This window comes from Plectropomus leopardus, chromosome 8, assembly GCF_026936395.1.
Source record: "Plectropomus leopardus strain MGB_pleo_1.0 chromosome 8, ASM2693639v1, whole genome shotgun sequence".
NCBI classification, from domain to species: Eukaryota; Metazoa; Chordata; class Actinopteri; order Perciformes; family Serranidae; genus Plectropomus; species Plectropomus leopardus.
This window is the reverse complement of record NC_142183.1, coordinates 22,715,778-22,736,710: the sequence shown is the minus strand read 5'-3', so window position 1 is coordinate 22,736,710 and position 20,933 is coordinate 22,715,778. Positions and strand designations below refer to the sequence as shown.

The 20,933-nt window shown below is 41.0% G+C and overlaps 1 protein-coding gene and 1 pseudogene across 2 annotated transcripts; one reads left to right on the top strand and one right to left on the bottom strand.

Moving 5' to 3' along the window:
* Nucleotides 1–1,307: 1,307 nt before the first annotated feature.
* On the top strand, nt 1,308–5,399 carry LOC148188938 (NACHT, LRR and PYD domains-containing protein 1b allele 5-like; annotated as a pseudogene). Its single transcript, XR_015777320.1, has 7 exons — nt 1,308–1,680; nt 2,176–2,248; nt 2,418–2,481; nt 3,738–3,837; nt 4,103–4,318; nt 4,422–4,675; nt 4,790–5,399. The product of XR_015777320.1 is annotated as an NACHT, LRR and PYD domains-containing protein 1b allele 5-like (transcript).
* A 114-nt stretch (nt 5,400–5,513) lies between these two features.
* LOC121948040 (alpha-1A adrenergic receptor-like) lies at nt 5,514–19,943 on the bottom strand. Its single transcript, XM_042493287.2, has 2 exons — nt 18,565–19,943; nt 5,514–6,732 (listed from the first exon to the last, which is right to left on the bottom strand). Exons 1-2 carry the CDS (start codon nt 19,526–19,528, stop codon nt 6,167–6,169), a joined length of 1,530 nt encoding a protein of 509 aa, XP_042349221.2. The 5' UTR covers nt 19,529–19,943; the 3' UTR covers nt 5,514–6,166.
* Between the last annotated feature and the right edge of the window lie 990 nt (nt 19,944–20,933).

The window sequence follows — 20,933 nt, the reverse complement described above, 5'->3', positions numbered from 1 at the left end:
ATCACAGACTTTAATAATTTACCCGAATCCATGAAGTGTTGTGCTTCCGGCTGCAGAGGAATCACAGACCACCTGGTGACAGCAGTCAGGTGCTGAGACTGCTGCTGTGGCTGCTGCTGAGGCTGCTGCTGTGGCTGCTGCTGTGGCTGCTGCTGAGGCTGCTGCTGAGGCTGCTGCTGTGGCTGCTGCTGTGGATGCTGCTGAGGCTGCTGCTGAGGCTGCTGCTGTGGCTGCTGCTGTGGATGCTGCTGAGGCTGCTGCTGAGACTGCTGCTGAGGCTGCTGCTGAGGCTGCTGCTGAGGCTGCTGCTGTGGCTGCTGCTGAGGCTGCTGCTGTGGCTGCTGCTGAGGCTGCTGCTGTGGCTGCTGCTGTGGCTGCTGCTGAGGCTGCTGCTGTGGATGCTGCTGTGGATGCTGCTGAGGCTGCTGCTGAGACTGCTGCTGAGGCTGCTGCTGAGGCTGCTGCTGAGGCTGCTGCTGAGGCTGCTGCTGAGGCTGCTGCTGAGGCTGCTGCTGTGGCTGCTGCTGAGGCTGCTGCTGTGGCTGCTGCTGTGGCTGCTGCTGTGGCTGCTGCTGAGGCTGCTGCTGTGGATGCTGCTGAGGCTGCTGCTGTGGCTGCTGCTGTGGCTGGTGCTGTGTCAGTGGCTGTGCAGACACTGGAGGAGACTGACGACGAGGCAGATAGTCAAGGTAAAGTTTTTACACTCTTTGGGACAGAAAACATGAAGTCTGACCTGTGAGGCAGCAGGACATTTAAGCGAACAGACTGCTCGCAGATAATTTGATCTGCTAATCGACACATAAAAGAAAACACATTCATTTGTACGCCTTCACTTCCAGGTACTTGAAGTAAGGTAAAGTTGGACATCAGGAAAAATGGGACAAATTAGGATTTAAATATTGGTCTCTTTAAGTATCTGCATCCAGTCACCAAACATGATCTTGAGTTGCTGCTACAAATGTGCTTTACAATAAGCAATAGCATTCTTTGGTGCAGTAAGTCACTTTTTCCCTTCCTGATACAATATTGTATTGATGAACTATTGTGGAAAATTACTTGCACTGTTTCTAAATTTAATATTAAATATGCATTTAGATTTAGATTTTTTAAATCCTAGGATTAAAAAAGTTTGTTATTTCAAAAGTACTACTGGTATCAAAATCAACAGTTTTTAGTTGTCTTGTCCTCTTAAATCACTGTTGTATTTAAGTCATGTTTGTGTTGTTAATTTTACAGTATCTCTTCCTGGTGTCCATGTGCATTGTAAAATGGTTGAATGTGATACATGCAACATTTAACAAGCAAAATGACAATCTTAATGTAATAATTGACAAATGTCCATCAGCTATACTTTGAATATAGAAATAAATGTTTAGGAATTTGCATTGGATCCATGAAATCACCAATGAATCTTTTATCTTTAATTCGTCCCCCAGATGAGCACATAGTGGATAAATATAAAACTGAGGTGACCCCGAGTTTAAGCAACATTCAACTAATTTTGGATGCACTCCTCACGAAGGGGGTTATTCAGCAGGAAAGTTATGATAAAATCAGCACTCTCCTGACATTGGAGGAGAAGATGCGGGAGCTCCTCGATGGTCATCTGAAATCTGCTGGAAGCAAGGACATATTTTACAACATCATTATGGAACGAAAGCCAGAAAGACAGGATACAAGGTTGAAGACTCAGCTTTATTGACAGTAAACAATACAGTATTGCACAATGAAATAGCCACTGTTGACACACTACACACAAATAAAATTCAGAAACAAATAGTAGAATAGAATAACAGTAAAATAGGCAAATAAAAAAGAACAACATTGAAACAGTGACATCAACACCCAGGCTTTCACTTTGGCCTAATTGTGCAAATCACTGTTTTCAATTAACTTTTGCAAGTACAACTGTTCAAATGTGTTGCACTGCCATTAGAGTGGCAAAAGGCCACTGTTTTCATATAATAATTAACATTTGAGTAAAGTTTACCGTACAGATCTGTTCATGTCATATGTTGTGAATTGTCATTAAATTTATTATGAGTCATTGAAAAGTCATGCACATATTTTGAAACTGTGTTAGTAAAAATAACTGCAAAGCTTGTGTGTCTTTCTTTCAAGCCATCAGGAGAAACAGACTGCAAGGGCTATGACCATATCTGTTGTGCATTTCAGCTTTGTGTTGCAGTCAGAGATTGTTGGTCGAAGCAGCAGCCAGAGAGGTTTGGAGAATGTCACAAAAATAAAAGTGAGTCCTTCGCTTTTAAAGCATCCTTACTGACCTCTCAATTGGAGAGTTGGCTCTTCTCATCAAATCCCCCTTTAATTTTGAGACTGGATTGATGATTACCGTTCAGAAATAAATATTTAAAATGAGTAAGACTGTAAGAAATGCCTGACAAGTTGCCTATTTTCAGGAAATCCTGGACGACAGGAATTCAGAACTGTCCAGCACGCAGACGGTCATCCAGCCCCCAATCAGTATCAAGATTTTGATGAACAAATGGTATGTTCTGTCTGCTGCAGCCTGAAGTAGTAAATTGATGTAAGATGATTGCAGTGTGATACAAATGGACTCGGGGAGTTGATGTGTTACTCAGGGTTCCCACGGTCATGGAAAATTTCACAATCACATTTCCAGGCCTGGGCAGTTATGTAATTAGTAAAAATCACTGAATGTTTTGGAAAAGTCATGAAAATTTTGCCGTGTGTGATGAAATTGTTACAATAATTTTCATGATAACCCACCAGGTATAACAGCAACTTTATATACTTATATACAATAACTTCTGGTTATGGTGACCGTGTAGGAAGACGTGTCTCAAATCGCTCTGCCTTAACTAATACAGTTCCTGCAACAAAAAACAAATTCTCACTTGCGACAAAAACGTTATAACAAAGTGTTAATGTGGACACTGTAATGCATTAGCTGGCAAATTAAGGAAAGAAAAGAGCACAGTGTCAGAGGAGCTGAAGTTAACAGACTACCGTGTCTGGGGCGCAGCACAGAGGAAAACATGGAGGAGGAGGTGGCCTGCAAATAGGTCACATGTCACATTTACACACATGTTCATATACTAGTAGTATCAGAAGGAACTTGGGGTTCAGTATCTTGCCCAAGGATACTTCGACATGCAGGCTGCAGGCGCTGGGGATTGTATCGCTGATCTTCTGATTCTTCTGATTAGTAGACGATCTGCTCTACTTTTTAAACTCCAGCTGACTCAAGGTCTCAAGTTCGGAGCAGAGGAGCAGTGTACTTGCAGCTTGTATGTTACAGTTGCTGTCCTGTGTTAAAGGACTGCTCTATGAGTGATGAATGCATTGCAAACTGAGGCGTTGATTGTGTCCTTGTTGCTTTGCTTGCTCATTTTAGATGAGGGCTATTACTATGAATATACAGCTTCAATGGAACTACTTTGTAGGTGTCCATTATCAGGGATTATACCAGGATCTGATTCTGATTGGCTGCAGGGTGTCAGTTCTGACCTCCCTATTATATTTTAATTTCTGATAAGGGACACCTGGTCTGGCATTATCACTTACCTAAGTAATACCCCAGACTATTGTATCAGAATATTCAAATATAGAATAAAGTTTTAAAATCAAGCTTTAATACCCCATCAGGTAATTAAACAATACTTAAATGTTGTTGAAGATGTATCTGAAATCCTTTAAGTTCGTAGCACCACCTCAAAAACAGGCCTACTAACTGTACTACTGTTAAACATATACAGTAAATTATATGTTTAATCTGTTTCACAACCCAGAGCATGAATGGATTAAACTTGAGACTGAAGTGAACTGTGTGGATGCAGATGATGCTCCAGTTTACAGGTAAAAACATCTTTTAATAATTTTTCACAGCAAGGCCAAGATCATTTTCAGTAATGCATTAATCCAATTATCATGGTAATGTTACATTTACAGCAAATTTAAACTAGGCCTATTTTGTTTTGTGTTTACATTAACAGTATTTCTGTTTGTTTTACACATTATACATTACATTATATCATAACATTAACATAACATAACATTATTAACATTATAGTGCAAAGTAGAGTCAAAACGTTCAGTACTTGTTTTCTCTTTTATAAATTAGCATACAGTCTGGAGCAGATACCTTTGAATGCAGTGTCTCTGGCTTGCGCTGGGATTTGTAAGGAAAAGGTCAGCTTCAAGTACTAGATTGACTCTTGGGAGGAGCACACGCAGAGACTGGAAACCATGCAGTACATCCCTGCAGGTCACCTACTGGACATTACAGTCATCGCTGGAAAGTTAGATGAAGTGTACCTGCCGCACTGGATCTGCAAAGGTAGGAAAACATTATATAATATTTTTTAAAAAAAAGATGCAACAACCTTAATATTGTTTGATGTTTGTCTACCTAAAACTTTTCATATCTGTCTTTTATACAGAAGACAACCCAAGAGTTTTAGACAAGTTTGCCGTCCTCCACATAGATACCTGTGGGGACATGGTGGAATAAGTGTGTGAGGTCACACCATCACATGTCAAGTTGCCCCAGCCAGTTTTCTCTCCACGAGGAGTCCTGATGAGAGTGAAATGAGTGAAAATTAAATCTAAAATGTTAATATACAATATATACACAGAGAAAGCCTTCCTCACGCTGCATATCTGTCTGATCCCTCGTGATCCGGCTCTGCAAGAGGTTATTGCACGTTACTGTCACCATGTTGATTCACACTTTAAAACTCAGACGGCATTGTCAGCTTCTGTAACTGTGAAGCTTCTCTGTGCTGAGGATGTCTTTTTCCCCCCACAGACAATAAATAACAAGGAGTTATCCAGTGATGCAAATTGATCCAAAACCCGTACCCAGCAAATTGCCTGAAAACGCGTAATCGTTTCGTCCTCACAGCAGACATGGACACTGCAGAAATTTACCCTGAGGTACAGTCTGAGCTGTCTTTCAGATATTGATTGAATTGTGGTCCAGAAATAACTAAAATGACCTAATATGTAGCTAATGCTGGGGGACAGTTAGCTTAGCTTAGCATAAAGATTGGCAACTTAAAGAGCGTTAGCATCCCAGACCACCTCAGCGAGTGGTTTGAGGGATTGGACCACAATGTGTCTCGCTGGTTATATATATGTGTATCAAGCACTTTCCAAAAATGTATTGTGCTTTGAATTTAATGATGGATTGCAAACATTTGAAATGTAGCATTTAATATTCTTATTAGTATTATTATTATTTTTTTTTACAAGGTTGTTTTTTTTTATGAATAAGACACTGAGAGCGCAGAGCTGTATTCTACCTATTTACCTTCTCTCTCTCTCTTTTTTTTTTTGTTCCACCAAAAATGATTTGTTCTGGTCGGGGGGTACTTGGCTGAAGAAATATACAGTATCGAAAAAAGGTTTTGCATTTTACCTTTACCTCAAAAACATCCAGCTCTGGTCTTTTATCATCAGATCAAAATTAACATCTATGATCATACGTAACAGCACAAGTTACAGAGAGAGACTTTGCCTCCAAGCAGCAATTGATCAACGTTCTATGTTTATTCATGTGTCAATCACATTTCTTATATTGATATTCAGAACTTTTTGAACATCAAACATACAAACAAGATGATATTTGATGATTGTGCGCACAGCAGATAAACCAGGTTATACTTTATTTCCACAACATACCATGAAGATATCAAGTGACTGCAACAGCAAGGTGATCATTTGTCTTATCACACATTTACACGAGTCAGGCTCTTTGACAGTCTTTTTACAGGGCAGACAATGACTGAGTAGAGGGTTGTGTCCTTATTCCTTCCAATGTATTTTTTGTTTGATCAAAATACGTGCACTGGTGTGTTCCTGCTCCCAAACAGGGCATCAAACAGTGATTTTGATTAACTTTCTTGAACCCCTCACTGTCCATTTAAAAAAAACATTTCTTCTATGTCAACCACAGATACAGTAACATAGAGCAAAATACCTCTGATACAGCAGCATAGTCAATACTCAGTTACCTTCAGCTTACATTGACTACTAATGACAACGACAATGCACTGACTGATGATTGATCATGGGACCATGTACAGCGAATGCAGCAAACCTGTGAAATCCTACATCCACGTTCTGTTTGTGACTTAAATCCCTCTCAGGAATGAATGAGTCACATCTCAGTGACACTCAGCAGTCACACCTTGTCATCAGGCACCATGCTGTCCTTGTTGATCCCTCCCTTGTCTCTGTTCTTCCCAAAGGAGAAAGAGAAAATACTGCCAGTAGTCTCCTCAGTGGGTTTCCCTCCCCTCACATCGCCTCTCAGAGCTCCCTGCTGGCAGTCTGCGGGGCTGCCAGGCAGCAGATTTGGTGTAGAGGGAGTCGGGGTGGTTGCCCCCCAGATATATAGTGTTTCCCCCTCAGGACAAGGTGGGAGACCCTGGCTCAGGTAGCTTGGGCTTGGACTTGCTGAAGAGGGCAAAGTGCGCTGGCTGCCATTCAAGCAGCCCGAGTTGTGATCTGTTGAGCTTTTGCGCGAGTGTCCAGACGAGCTGAAGTTGGAGGAGCGGTAATTGTAGGCCCTCCAGCCGGGACGTTTGCGTTGGTGACACTGGCATCGTAGAATGCGGATGAAGGCCAGCTTGAACTCTCGGTTGTAGCAGGGGTAGATGATGGGGTTCAGGCAGCTGTTGAAGTAGCCCAGCCAGAAGATCACTTTGAAGAGGACATCAGGTGGACGCAAGTTCGCATTAAAAGACCCTAAAACAGAAGAACAGAGAAAGTTAGTGGCTAATGGCTTTGTAGAGAAACTGTGAGATGGCAATTCAAAATGGGAGTCGCAAAGTATGTAAAATTTCTGTTTCGACTTTTCTCATGTGGTCTTTTCATCGATTTAATGTGGGCAAGGCTCAGTTGGAAGCATGGCATCTTCTGTGCACCAATCACAATTTAGCATCATTACATGTAGATCAAAATGAGATGACAGTTGTGGCTTTTGTGTGTTGCTCATGGACTGTATAATTAATACATGTAGCATCACCCATTGGTTTGTGGACTGCCATTTTGAAGTCTCGAGTTCAGCATATTGGTGGATGTTTCGTTGGTATTTTGGAGCCAGAAGTTACTATATTTTGTTGAGAGTCTTGTGCTGTGGAGAAGCGAGGGTTTTGACTCGCAGATTGTAGCGACACTTCGCAGACAGCCTGTCACTCAAGCAGCCCCTCTCTTAAATATGTGTAACTTAAAGTCTTAATGAGGTGTAAACGCATGAGTTAAAAAAAGATTCAACCCCTGCACAGTTTTCATGGATTTTAAAATTAGCTAGAGAGACCAAAACCATTTTTTGTACCAGGCTGTAAACAGGTTTATTTGTGCTGAAAAGTTGGGCATTTTAACACAGTGGTCGGGGGGGCATTGACTCAGTTTTGGAAACAGCCTCAAGTGGACAGTTGATAGTCTACAGTTTTGGGTACTTCTGCACTGGCATCATTTCTCAGCCTCGGAGGTTGCCGCTTGACTGTTGCTTACAGATTCTACACGTCTACTCATGCAGATTTTATTCATAAAAAATGAAGACTGGCTTGCAGGTAGACTTGGTATTATAAACATATGCTCAAAGATACCAAAAAAGCCTAGAAGTATTTTTAGGAAATGTGTATAAACTGATGCATAAGACATATTTCCATTTGATGGAATGGCGCAGCCATAAAAAACTTGAATGTTTGAAAATGTCACTTACTTAAAATATGTTTTTTCCATCCTCATGCTGCTTAAAGGGAAATATAACTCATAATCAATCAATTGATCTACTTTTTTCTTCCACTTCCAATGCCTGAGTGATATGACATCAGCAGTGACCTTTCTCAGATCTAACGCTTGTACCTCTTTGAAGTTAAAGGAATATTTGTCACGTAAGGTAACATGAGGCCAAGAATTGCACTAAAAACTAAGTTGCCAGCCTGTTGTCACAGATTAAATGTGACCGATCGGAAGCATTGAATTTTGAAAAGACACTAATGGAGAAAATTAAATGCAGATCAATTACATAATGGCAGATATTTGATCTGTTTAATCAGGGCAGTATCGGATCAGTGCGTCCCTGATCGTGATAAATTGACTCTGAGTCTTGCAGTTTACATTTTACCCAGTAGATGGCACCACTGATTAAGAATACCACAAGCCTTTATAGTCAGACTGCTGCATAGAGGGTGTGAAGCGTAGAGGATGGTAGCCAATTCCACATAATTAGTTTTTTATTTAAAAAAAAAAAAGACGTTGCATATAGGAAGACCTTTGGAAACAGATGAAGTGCTCCCTTTTAAAAAGCAATGTAGCCGCTCTGTCACAGGTCATCTAGGATGACCCTGAATCCCCTTATAGATAAATACACAAAGGGAGACATGCTTAACTTGGAGCAAAGGATAACAGCTGAAAAGAAATGGCACCTTTTTTTTGAGAGTTTATGGAAGTCTCTACATTACAACATGTGTGTTGTACAGTGTTGTCAGTGCAAAATATTTGTAATAAACTGAAGTTATGTGTGCATATATTAGCATTTCGGAGTGTATTGTCTGTAAAACTTAATGAGACTTTTGTCAAAAATGAGAGGAAATAGTGATGATGGAAATGACATCTGGTAGGTTTTTCATGGATGCTAATGATTTGGCCTGTGTTAAACTGCATTAATCTCCCCTTGTGGTGCCATTTCTCCTCCTGTGGCCAGGCTTACACAGAGGAAGAATAATTTAAAAGCTAATGAGGAGAGAGGGGGAAGCCTGGAGATTAAAACACAGCAAGTGTGAGATTAGTGCAAAAGAAAGAAAGACTTTGTGTTTGCGTGTGGGAAGATACGAGTAAAACTGTTTCTTCACACCAACCCACAATCTTAAATTAATATAACATTCCTGGAGAGGCTGAGGATGCACTATAATCTCAGGCTTTCAAGTGTGAAATTACCTCTGGTAAAATATTATAGGCAGACCGATCAACACCTCAGCTTGCCTCTTCATGGTTATCACATCAACAACTTTAACAATTATTTCAAGTGGTACAAAGTACTTCAAGTAATAAATAACCAGCAGGTGAAATGTGTTAGTGGTTGCCAATAATGATAACAGCATAACTGCAAATGCGAACGTGCCAGAAACTGCAATTCATTTAATGACCACTTGGAGCTGACTCCAAAACAGAGTCAGTCCCCATAGACCTCCATGTTAAAATGCCCAACTTTTCAAAAACAGTTTTGATCTATAGGTAATTTCAACATTCATGATGACTATATGGGGGGGGGTTACATAACTCACCCATTTACACTTTATCAAGGCTTAAAGTTACATTTATTAAAGGGTGCAGCCACTTTGAGAGACAGGCTCTCTGCTAATAGCGTCCTTGGCTTCTCAGTCAGATCCACCCCTCGCTCCTCCACACCTTCAGCCTCTCACCCAAATGTGGTCATTTCTGGCTCCAAAAAACCAAGATGGCGACAGCCCAAATGCTGAACTGGAGCCCACAAGCAAATGGGTGATGTCATGATGCTACGTCCATTATTTACACAGTCTGTGTGCTCCAGTCAATTTTTTACCTGGACTTAAGTGTTTGTGCTACAATATGAGGAAATGTCACTTCCTGACAGCACTACAATCTGTGTGTGTGTGTGTGTGTGGGGGTTGCCAGACTGTGAGATGAAACTAGAGCCGGCTGTCTGAATGTGTCTTGGCCTCCTGTTCTTTAGATGAATGGGTCTCTTCACAGTGGCTGGTATTTTCACATGCTATTTTCGCTTCTGGACGACCACTTAAATGTGATTACATAACAGTTTGAGTTATGCCTGTGATTGGGATACAGAGTTGGATGGAGTGGAATTAAAACTCTTTCATTCTGTCATTTCTCTTCCTGTCTCCCTCCCTCTCTCTTTGTCTGTCTGTCTCTATGATAGCAGTTGGCTGCGGGTATCGATAAATGAACACTTTTCTCTTATTCCAGTCTAACAGATCACAGATCTAGCAAACCTAAAGAGGGTGAGAAACAAGCTGAGGTTAGCATTTGAAAATATGCTATTTGTGTATTTTTTTGTTTTTACGTGACATAAATAAAGGCAGTATTGAGCTAATCAGTGAATTAGGCTGTTACAGCATATTGATAGAAGTTGTAGATAAGATAAGTGTATTATTGTATTATGAGTTTATATTAAACTTATTTTAATTGTAATTCTATTGAGTAAAAAGTTGTGTGATGCTATTATACTAACATCTCAAATGTCCCTTTAATAAATAATTAAATGCCAAGACAGCATTTTTTCCCCCATTATCCCATAATTTTGCAATTATTTTCTCATTTAATCATTTAAGAATTGTGAAAAGTAACACTTTCACATTGTCCATTGCCTAACCAATGGTAAAAAAGCCTTAAATTTGTACCATTAAAGATGATCTAAAACTGGCAAAAAATAAAAGTCATCATGCTAGAGAGGCAGCTATAGGAGATTTTTTTTTTACATTTTTGTTTGAAAATGCACCGCTAATGATTACTCAGTTATTAAAATAGCTGAATAAAATTTGGTCAAATTTACTAAAGGAGTAACTGAATAATGTCTTCAGCTTTATTTCAAGCTGTATAAGTTACATATCAGTTTCATTCTTTTTTTTGTATATAACAAACTGATGGAAATGTATCTGGGTGAAATAGATCAGGCAGGGCTCTAGCACTGGTTGTGGCTTTCTTGTTTTAATCAGTAGTTCAGATGCTTGTGAAATAATACTGTATTTGTTCCGTAAATCTACATTTCATTTCTAAGTCTTTCAGATGGGCTTTAGAAGCGTCATCTGAAGAGGCAGATCTTGTAGGCGCCATGGGCAGCTGCCTAGGGTGTCACCCAGAGGGAGGTGTGCAAAAAAAACCAACTGTATTTATTTTCTAACTCGAAAAAGAAAACCCCCAAACACCCACACATGGGAAATGGTGGAGTGGAGTCTATGTCTTGGCTTATGGCTTGCCTAGGATGCCAAATGTGTTGCGTCCGGCATTGGTCATCTGCACAGGCAAACACAGCTGTGTGACTCCGTCTGCCTCCCAGGAAGGGTCCTCTAAACATCTTGAGGCTACACCAGAGACCACAAGGTGGGACACTGCCAGCATGTTCCTGTGCCTCCATTCTACACAAGTGCAGCATAAAATTGTAGGAAACCCAGAAATAAATCTGGTTGACAACAGACCTTCCTGTAGCAAGATGTAGTGCATGTTTGTGTGTTTAAGTTTTGTGTGAACGTGGTCCATTTTTGTCCTGTGAAGAGTGTTTATGTTGAAACGAAGTAAAAATAAATAATATATAAAGTATAAATCGCAGAGGATGCGAGACAATGGTAAAGAGATAACTGCGGGAGGTTTATTGTAGGTGGTCTCGGCCCTTCTGTTAAAAAAAATGTTTGCACCTCCTTCCTGAGGACATCCACACGCACACACAACTCACTATGAAACACAGGAACATCTTAACAAAACAAGGCATCCTGTTATTCTCACTAATTGGAAGAAGTGATGCCTATTCCGTGCTACACACACACACACACACACACACACACACACACACACACACACACTTACACTTACACATACAATCTGCTCCTCAAAGACTCACACATCGTGTGTTTCATAACACACCCATAAATATGATTAATATGTCTTGATCTAAAAGGACAGAAGTTATTGCCCTTGCAGATTGCTTTCAATGAAACCATAGCATGAAGCTATTTTTGGAAAATTGGGTTGACATCCCAGGCACCCGCACTTTCACCCTCGCTACCCTGTGGCCCCTCCAGCTCAGCTCTGCCACCTCCTTTCTCCTCCATTGCTTTGACACTCAGCAATCTCATTATTTCCCCCCCTTCAAAACCCACTTCCATTAGCCCCGAGTGCAGGGGCTGGCCAGCTCATGTAGCAAAAACACGTACGCATGTTAAGATGCACACATGCACAGTATCTCTTCCAAAGACACCTCTACATGGAAATAATTGGTTAACACCTCCAAGTGTTGGTTTCACTCACACATGAGCTCACTGCTTGCACCAATTGCTAAATGCGTGGCCTTCACAGGACATTAGTGCCTGCGCTGGGTGCTAAAGAGCCGTGGGACAATGAGTGCAATGAAATAAGATGTGTATCCGCTGAGGACTGGTGATTTTTTCCAGCTGAATTGGGAGATGAGAACAAGAGAAATCAGCTCATTGAAAGACTTAAATGTAGGCAAGTCCTTCCTCAGTCTTTATATTTTAAATAAAAAATACATAGTTCTCTACTTCCCTTGACAATGCTTTAATGCTTATAAGAATTCACTGTTTCTTTTTCCTTATCTTGGTTGAGGTTTGTTGTCTGCGTGCACCTGCAGTGGTGGCTAGAAATGCATTATATCTATTCTGTTACATGTAAATGAGTAATTCTTTTTTTTTTTTATTAAATAAATTGCTCTCCACAGAGTAGCCTGCTTGTTTGCAGAATACTTTTTTTATCTTACTTAAGTAAATTTGCAATAAATTGATCATATGTACTTCTATTCTGTTACATTGGGCTACTTTTGCTATTTTTACAGATACATTATAAAATCTGTACAATACAATTTTATAATCAGCTGTGCTCACATACATGAAAGCGATTGTACAGAAGCAAGAGATGAGATAGCAGGACCACAGCCATTTTGGAAAAAAGGTAACCTTTAGGGCTGAAATACCAAACGCTGGAGTGCCAAAACCTGCAGTTCTTTATATGGCCACTTGAGGCTGGCTCCAGAAGCAAATCCATCCCCATAGATCTGTATGTTAAAATGCCCAACTTTACAGCAAAATAGAACTTGTTTACAACCTGGTACCAAAAAAAAAAAAGGTTTTGGTCTCTATAAGTAATTTCCTTGATGGTAAGCATCTTTTGGGGAATGATCACTCTGAGCGGCAAGCCCTCTTTGAGGCATCAAAACAATCGATCAGTACATTTAAATGCACAGTTCTGAGCTACGATAGCTTGATTAGGCCATTTAATTGGACCGCCGTCATTGTCCGTAAATAGAAGCGGCGGGGTAGAATCAGTTTATTGATGGAAGTATGTGCGACTTCACCATGGTGATAGTTGGTGAGATGCCCCCTTTCAGCTAGTTGCTATAGACCGATGTTATTATTATTATTATTATTATTTATACAGTTTATGATATACACCACATCACAATCACAACTGCTTATTTACAATAACTATATAATCAAACGGCGCTGAGCAAACTCTGTATTATTTGATTAGTTTTAAGCTGCCTAAAAAAACAATATCAGTTTAAGTGTGCGCTACATTTACAATATTTTCACCGCTTTACCTTGCCGTAAGACAGCCCTTACAGAAGGAGATTTGAAGCAGTTATATCAAAAAACACCAGACTCCATTGAGAAAAACGGTCACTTTACTTCTCCCGTCCACACTAGCGCATTACTTAGCTTTTGTGATGGTGTTGTGGGCCTGTACTTAATTTATCAGAGGAGGGGGTGGCTAGGATGTCACTTTTTTGTCTTTAATTATAAACCACTACCTTTTTCAAGTTGTATGTCATATGTCCCTCACCTAAGCCAAAATTAAGTGCTTACATTTAAAAAAAAAAAAAAAAGCCTAATACGTTTTACAGCACCCCTTCCCCCTTCATAAGTATGAACAGTCCTTTTCCCTAACCACAGAGGAAGGCTGATGCAGGGACTAGTTAACTAAGGTGTCTTCATGACAGAATAGCTTGACTTCCAATCAAATAATTTGGGTGTGTTGGTCCAACCTCAAGAAATTTGGTGTAATCTGATTTCAGTCAGCTTACATACATTTTAAAAGTCAAATTTTAGACAGACAAACACAGTAATTTGACTTTTTCTAACATCATTTAATGTTGCTCCTCCACAGCTCCACCCTCTTCTCCAAATATGGTCACTTCTGGCTCCAAAAAACAAGATGGCGATGACCAAAATACCAAGCTCGAGGCTTCCCACCAAGAGTCTACAAACCAGTAGGTAACGTCATGGTGGCTTTAGGCATTAGGCTATTTTCTGCAGTTCTGTTTTGTTTTAATGGATTAAATGGTGCTTAACAGCACTTAAAAAAAATTATGTCTGGTTCTAGATATGGCACTTTAAAGAATTTATGTTCACTTCACATTTGTCATTACCTGTGGAAGACCTGTTTGAATATAATATAGTGATGAAATAATTTTCATCTAACTGAGTTATTCACTAGCTACTTGAGTAAATCTTTTACGAGATCCATCAGTAAGTTGATGGACAGGAAATTAATTGGCAATAGTTTTGATAATCAATTAATAATTTATTTGTTTTTCATGCTAAACTGCCTGATATTTACTGATTTCAGCATCTAAAATGTGAGGATTTTACTTTCACTCTTACTTTTCACTTCACTTTTACTTGTCTTGCATCAAACAAACAAACAAAAAGCAATATGAAAACATCACCTTGGGCATTTTTCACTATTTCCTGACATTTTATGCATCAAACCATAAATCAATTGAGAAAACAACTGGCAGGATAATAAATAATGAAAATAGTTGGTTGCAGCCCCGGCTGTATGTGTACTTTATACATGACTGCTTGTACATTTGTTGTCAGCTCTGTGTGCAGGTGGAGCTGCCGACAACCTGACTCTACTCCTTCAGTCAATCAAGATGAGCCAGCTTTCATTGACTGCTTTTTCTGGTGTTTCTTTAAAGCAACGCTGTACTTATGGTAAGTATTCTGAACCTAATCTATTTTTTAATAACTAGTATTTAAATATCTTGTGCATAATTCCCACAAGAAATTCCCTGGTAGTCAGCGTGAAATACATTTCAAGTATGGAAACTTTGCTGTCTGGACTAGAGTTGTGTCTGAACAATATTGAACTGTTCAACAGATTATTTATAATAAAGACTTGCTAGTAGGACAGGTGCAGTTTGAAAGGTGACATAGAGTGTCAGTGAGGTTCTGTATGCGACATTCAGAGCATTAAAGATATAGTCGAATAATGGTGTCCTGAGCAGAGAATGAAGTCATGCTACCTCTTTGTGTTTTGTTTTGCGAGCCTCTCTGTGGTTTGTTGTAGTAAGCCAGTCCGACCACATGTGCATATTAATGCGTGTGCATCATGCTGGGTAGCTCTTTGCTGCTGCCCTGCACTGTGCTCATACAGCGGTTTCTGCTGATATCAGAATGGCGGTGTTACAGAGATGTAGCACCCACCCTCCGGTTTGCCTCTGGTTAACACCTTTGGCTCTGTCAGCACTGTTGCAGTTGTTTAGTGCTGCAGGGTTTCAACCTTTAACTTTTTTCTGGTGGCCGGCCACAATTTTCAACATCTGGCACCACATATTGATTTTCGTCTTTTAGAGCTGGACCCTTTTTAGCTGTGCTGTTGGAATATACATGAACATACCGTTTGATTATTTATGGCACCACACTCTTGGGCACATCGTGTACTTTGGGTACAGACAGTGAAACTTAACCGTTCACATTGCGCTGATTCTAAAAATTTGCTTTAACTCTCCTCTGCTCCTGTTGTCCATTGATCTGATCTAATCAGAATGAATGAATTAAAAAAAAAAACTCATGGAGAACTGTGCCTGTACTGCATGAGTTCATGGACCTGCAGAGAGGTACAAAGGGCATCAGCTACCGCCACACATGGCTTTTAATTCGGTGGGAAAATGCACTATATATAAAGTTAGCACCGTTAGCTGCTAGCCGCCTGTTCAGCCACCTCCATGTTGAGAACCGTGTCCAGTCAGCTCATATGCTCTGATTTTCACACAGAATCCCTTTTTAAGAGATGACTGCCCCATTATGGTTTTATATTTTGTATATTTTATAGTGACTTTGTATTGTGTATTTCGAATATTTTTTAAAATTTAAAAACAGATAAACAGATGATTTTAAACAGATGTTTAAAAAAATGCTCCATCATATAGAGGGTCTATAAGCATTTTTGTGAAACTCTGGCTGCCTTCATGGTGTCTGGCCCCTCAAAGAGCCTTTTATGGTCAATTTCTGCACTGTGATTATTGCAGTGCAATTAAATGTTACAGTGTCATTTTTTCATAATGTGATACAAGAATGTGTTCTGAAATAACTTAAAGTTCAGATATGTCACCCTTACTGACAAACAAGCTAAGTTAGACAGCACTCAGTGAGTGTGTGTGAAATTTCGGGCTGCTTTTTGTCCAAGGAAGCTCGCCTGGAGCAACACTAACTTAAAAAACTTTGATGTAATGTTTATAATCTTGGAGTCTGTATACCTTACTTTGCTCCAAGTTAAAGGCGTACAAGGAGACGAGATAATTCAGAACCTGTAAAAGGACTGACCCAAACTCTGAGACTGGTAACTACATGCTTGCCATTTAAGTGCAAAAACATAAACAAGGTGTGTACAGACTTCAGATCAGATAGATCAGATCAGCTTGAAGGACAGAGTTAAAAAAAGTCTTAAGGATGTACATGTTCTCAGGTTGAGCCCTTTGGGGTCAGAGGTCACAGCATCCAGTCTCTGTTTCAGCTTTTCTGGCTTTAAAATACTCTAAAAATCTACAGCCACATTAACACAATACACTTACATTAACAAACATACATTTTTCAACACTCCTCCACATACATACAAACAAAACACACGCGTCAACCGCTGCCACCAGTGCACGCGCACACACGCACACACACACACACACACACACACACACACACACACACCATCGACCAAAAACCCCCACATACATTACATATCAGTGACAGTATGCAGAGGAAGGAGCAGGGTAATAACTAGTGAGAGACAGGAAATCCCACTCTGTGGGTGGAGGCTAATGAATACTCAGGAGCAACATGAGCGGAGAGCTGCTGCCCTATCACACTTTAAGTTTTTAAGTTCAGACGGGAGTCACACATGACAGCAGGGCACCATTTGAACAAAAACTTCTCCACAAATTTTGCAGATAGAAGAGGCTTTAGTATTGAGAGCAGTTTCAGTGTCCTGCTTTGACATTGTGGATATATAAGTCAATATACAGTAGATGTACTGTGTGGAATTCTCCCTGAGTAGATTTGTGGACTTCTTTGTATGCTTTTCTTTCATGCATCTCTGCAGCCAGTTAATGAAAAAAGGTTGCATGGCGCTCTGTGACAATGCATCTGTATACTACATCAGAGACTGTACAGAGAAACCGACCCTCAGGGGGTTTCTTGGCAGTTTGTTGATTAGTGTTACATAAACAGACCCCTCCTGAACCTCACCCCCTTTCCCTGGAATTCGCTCTCTGAAGCCTCTCAGATCTGAAAATCAGAACTTTGGAAAATTACATTTGTTACGTGCCTTTGGTATCTCATGAAGAACATCTCGAGGCCAAATAATCCCAGCTATGTGACACTGCATAGAGATCCTGCCCCAGGTAGTGATGCGTGTGTGTGTCCATGTGAGGAGGTGATGAGCTGCAGAGTGAAGCCAGGGGCATAAACACATTTCCATATGACCACAGTAAATGTGTACGCATGCAGACACACGCTGATACACAAACACACACTCGCATACATTTACAGTAGTGCCGTGGGGGATCATTTCCCTGCCAATCAGGAAAACAATCCTTTAAAACACCAGCCAAGCTTGTAGTTCAGACTTTGTTTTGTGCACCCTTTCTCCAGACACCATCACTAAATAAAGACATTTTCTTAACCTCTCCGCCACAAAGCAGCCCGCAGCACAAGCATTTCACCACAGAATATATTGTTTAATTTCCTCTGCAGGTTTTTAAACAGCCATGACAGCTGGAGTTGAAAGCTCGCCAGTCTTGTGGCATCAGGGAGCCCTGACAGGCCCCACAGGCCTCTGAACAAACCAACCAGAGCAGATGGAGGCCACCTACTCCTCACTTGGCACACTCAAACAATTTGTTGCACCAGATTAACTTGGACTCAGGGAATAATGCAAAGATAACACTAATAATGTCTGGATAAACTTGTGAAGAGTTCCTTCTTAGTCTTTGGAAAAAAAGCATGTTTTATTTATCCCATATTATGAGTTTAAATATCACAACATTAGTGTTGGCTTTGGCATTGTGCAGTTGGAACATTTTTAAATTGGTCCAAACTTATCATAAGATATGATGTAATCTCACATAATTACACACACAGTCTGTGAAGTAATAGAAATAATATAGATCCGCTCCCACTGTGCCACATATATTAAACCCTGCAATAATATATGGGTGATGTTATTTTCTATTCCTGCAGTAGGCCTATAAAATGACTACTACAGTATATCAAAGCCCACTCACAGGTTTGGTGACAATTCAGAGCAGTATATTCTGCCCAGGAGAATTCCCAGTGCCAGCCATAGATATGATTTACAAGTCTTGCAGCCTTTAACTGCCTCAGTTTAACTTCCTACAGACATTTAGATGGCTGTAATATCTTTTCTGCGAGTCTCTTTAGCTAATTGGATATAAAAAAGTTTTAAAAATGGTGTGGGTTGTGAGGAAAGGGAGGTGGGGGCTGTGTTTTTGTAAATATTTTGTTTATGACAGTGGGACAGAGCAGGGTGTGAGAGACCTGTTGAACCTACCTATGGGTAAGGCGAGGAAGAAGGGCAGCCAACAAAGCGTAAACATGCCGACCACAACTCCCAAAGTTTTTGCCGCTTTCTTCTCCCGGGAAAATTTCAGAAGTTTCACCGTGAGGGAACTTCTCGCTTGGTGCGCGCGGCCCTTGCCGGCGCCTGAACTGCCGGGCTCCTCGTTCACCTGAGAGCCTTTGTGGATCCTGAGGGTCAGCTCACCGGAGTTCATCCTCTCGCGCATCACACCGGCTTCCAGGTTCTTAGTGGTCCGTTTGGCGACTATGTACACCCTGCAGTACATGGCCAGAATAACGATGAGAGGGATGTAGAAGGAGCCGAGGGAGGAGAAGAGCGCGTAAAATGGCTCCTCGGTGATGGGGCACTCCGTGTCGTCCGGCGACGGCGGCTGCTTCCACCCGAGCAAAGGTCCGATGGAGATGACCACCGACAGCACCCACACCCCGAGCATGGCCAGCAGAGCCCGCTTCTCCGTCACGATGCCCGGGTACTGCAGCGGGTGGCTCACTCCGATGTAGCGGTCGATGGATATTACGCACAAGCTCATGATGGATGCGGTGCAGCACAGCACATCCACAGCTGCCCAAATGTCACAGAAGATCCTCCCGAACACCCAGTAGTCTAAGATCTCCAGAGTGGCGGAAACCGGCAGCACCGTGGTGCTCAGCAGCAGGTCGGCGATGGCCAGGTTGATGATGAAGTAGTTCGTCGGTGTCCGCAGGTGCCTGTTGCAGACCACCGAGAGGATGACGAGGATGTTGCCCGCGATGGCGAACACGATGAAAGCCCCCAGCACCAAGCCGAGCGGGATGGCTCGGGTGAGGTCCACCTCTGTGTGGTTCCCCCCGGAGCTGTTGGTGAAGTTGACCGGGGAGGACGCGCCCGGAGTCCCGCCGAGTTCCGAGGAACCATTTTTCCACAAGTTTGTGACATTGTCAGTGCTCACACTCATTTTGACTCAAGAGGTCCTCCATAGCAGGCTTCAGATCACTTAGAACTGCACGAAAGAGCTTTACGAAATATATATATATATTTAAACTGTCTAAACGGTTTAAGGCTGCATTGTTTAACTGCGCAATTTCCTTTCCAAAACACAGCTGAGATCTTCTATCAGAGAAAACCGATCACTGTGCAGCCGTGCGGTCCCCATGCAGTCCTTCTCACTCCACTCTCCTGAGGGCTCAGTGGAGAAGTGAGGAGGGCAGCAGTCATCTCCTGCCTCCTCTGCGCCACACACAGATCCCCCATGTATTGACCAAACATACCTAAACACGAGCCTGTGAAGGGCGCATGACGCATCATAACATGAAAACCCATGTGCTCCACAGAAAACGCATAATATACTGTTTATTTGCAACATTTTGGGATGGAATTGCGCGTTTTGGGAGAAGCGTCTCTTTGGTGTCTGTATTTGTTTTTCCTCACTGTGGGAGGGTGCTTAACAGGGCAATTACAGGCGAAAGGTTTTTGTGCCAAAACCACCTTAACTTTGTTGTCAGCTTTTAGTCAGAAGCCCATAAAAGGTGCACTAATGGCAGAAGAAAATAAAATGATTTACAATAGAAAAACACTAATGATGTGGCATAAATGTCTCAGAGTAAATAGTCATTAAAATAAGATCTACTCAGTTTGTATGTGTGGTCCTCGAAAATTAATTAGGAGTTTCAGGCAGGCAACTTAAAAGGTTCAGTTCAAAAGTAGATAAGAAAATCATACACCCCCCTCTGCTGTAACAGGTATTTCTCATGAAATATAGTTTCCTATTTTGGTAAAATGCAGGAGTTCTTCAAAGTAGCCTCACTTTGGAGCTCTGTGACTGATTTAATGGGCTGAGTTCAGACTAGCACATTCCTAAAACTGAGGTTCCTCCTGTTTAAATGTTTACCATTCATGATGTAACACAGGTACTATAGCAAAAACAATCTTTTGAAATCCACTCAAAGATTTGAAACCTTTATGATTCCAGGTAAAAAATCCCTCTTATATAGAATGTTTAAAGCTCCATGACGGTGCTTTTTATTCATTTAACAGACGGCATTTTACAGTCTTAATCTGCATTGACGTATTTGTCATTTTTTTTTCTTTCTGAGGACTTTTAGTGGTTTTTTTTAACATTCAACCTACATTCTTTAGGTTATGTAGTAACATTAAGCCCCCCACTATAAAGGCAGACTTGTTGGGTGGAAGATATTTCTTTTTATCCAATGAAACTCTTGGTCTTTACTCTCTATTTCTCTTTTTCCCCTAGTTTTTCAGGAGCACAAGCAAGCATTCACCAACTGTTGTTGTGCTCATCCATTTCAGTTTGTGATTCTTCGATACCTGTATGCGTAGTCTGCTGTAAATTATGGAGAAAC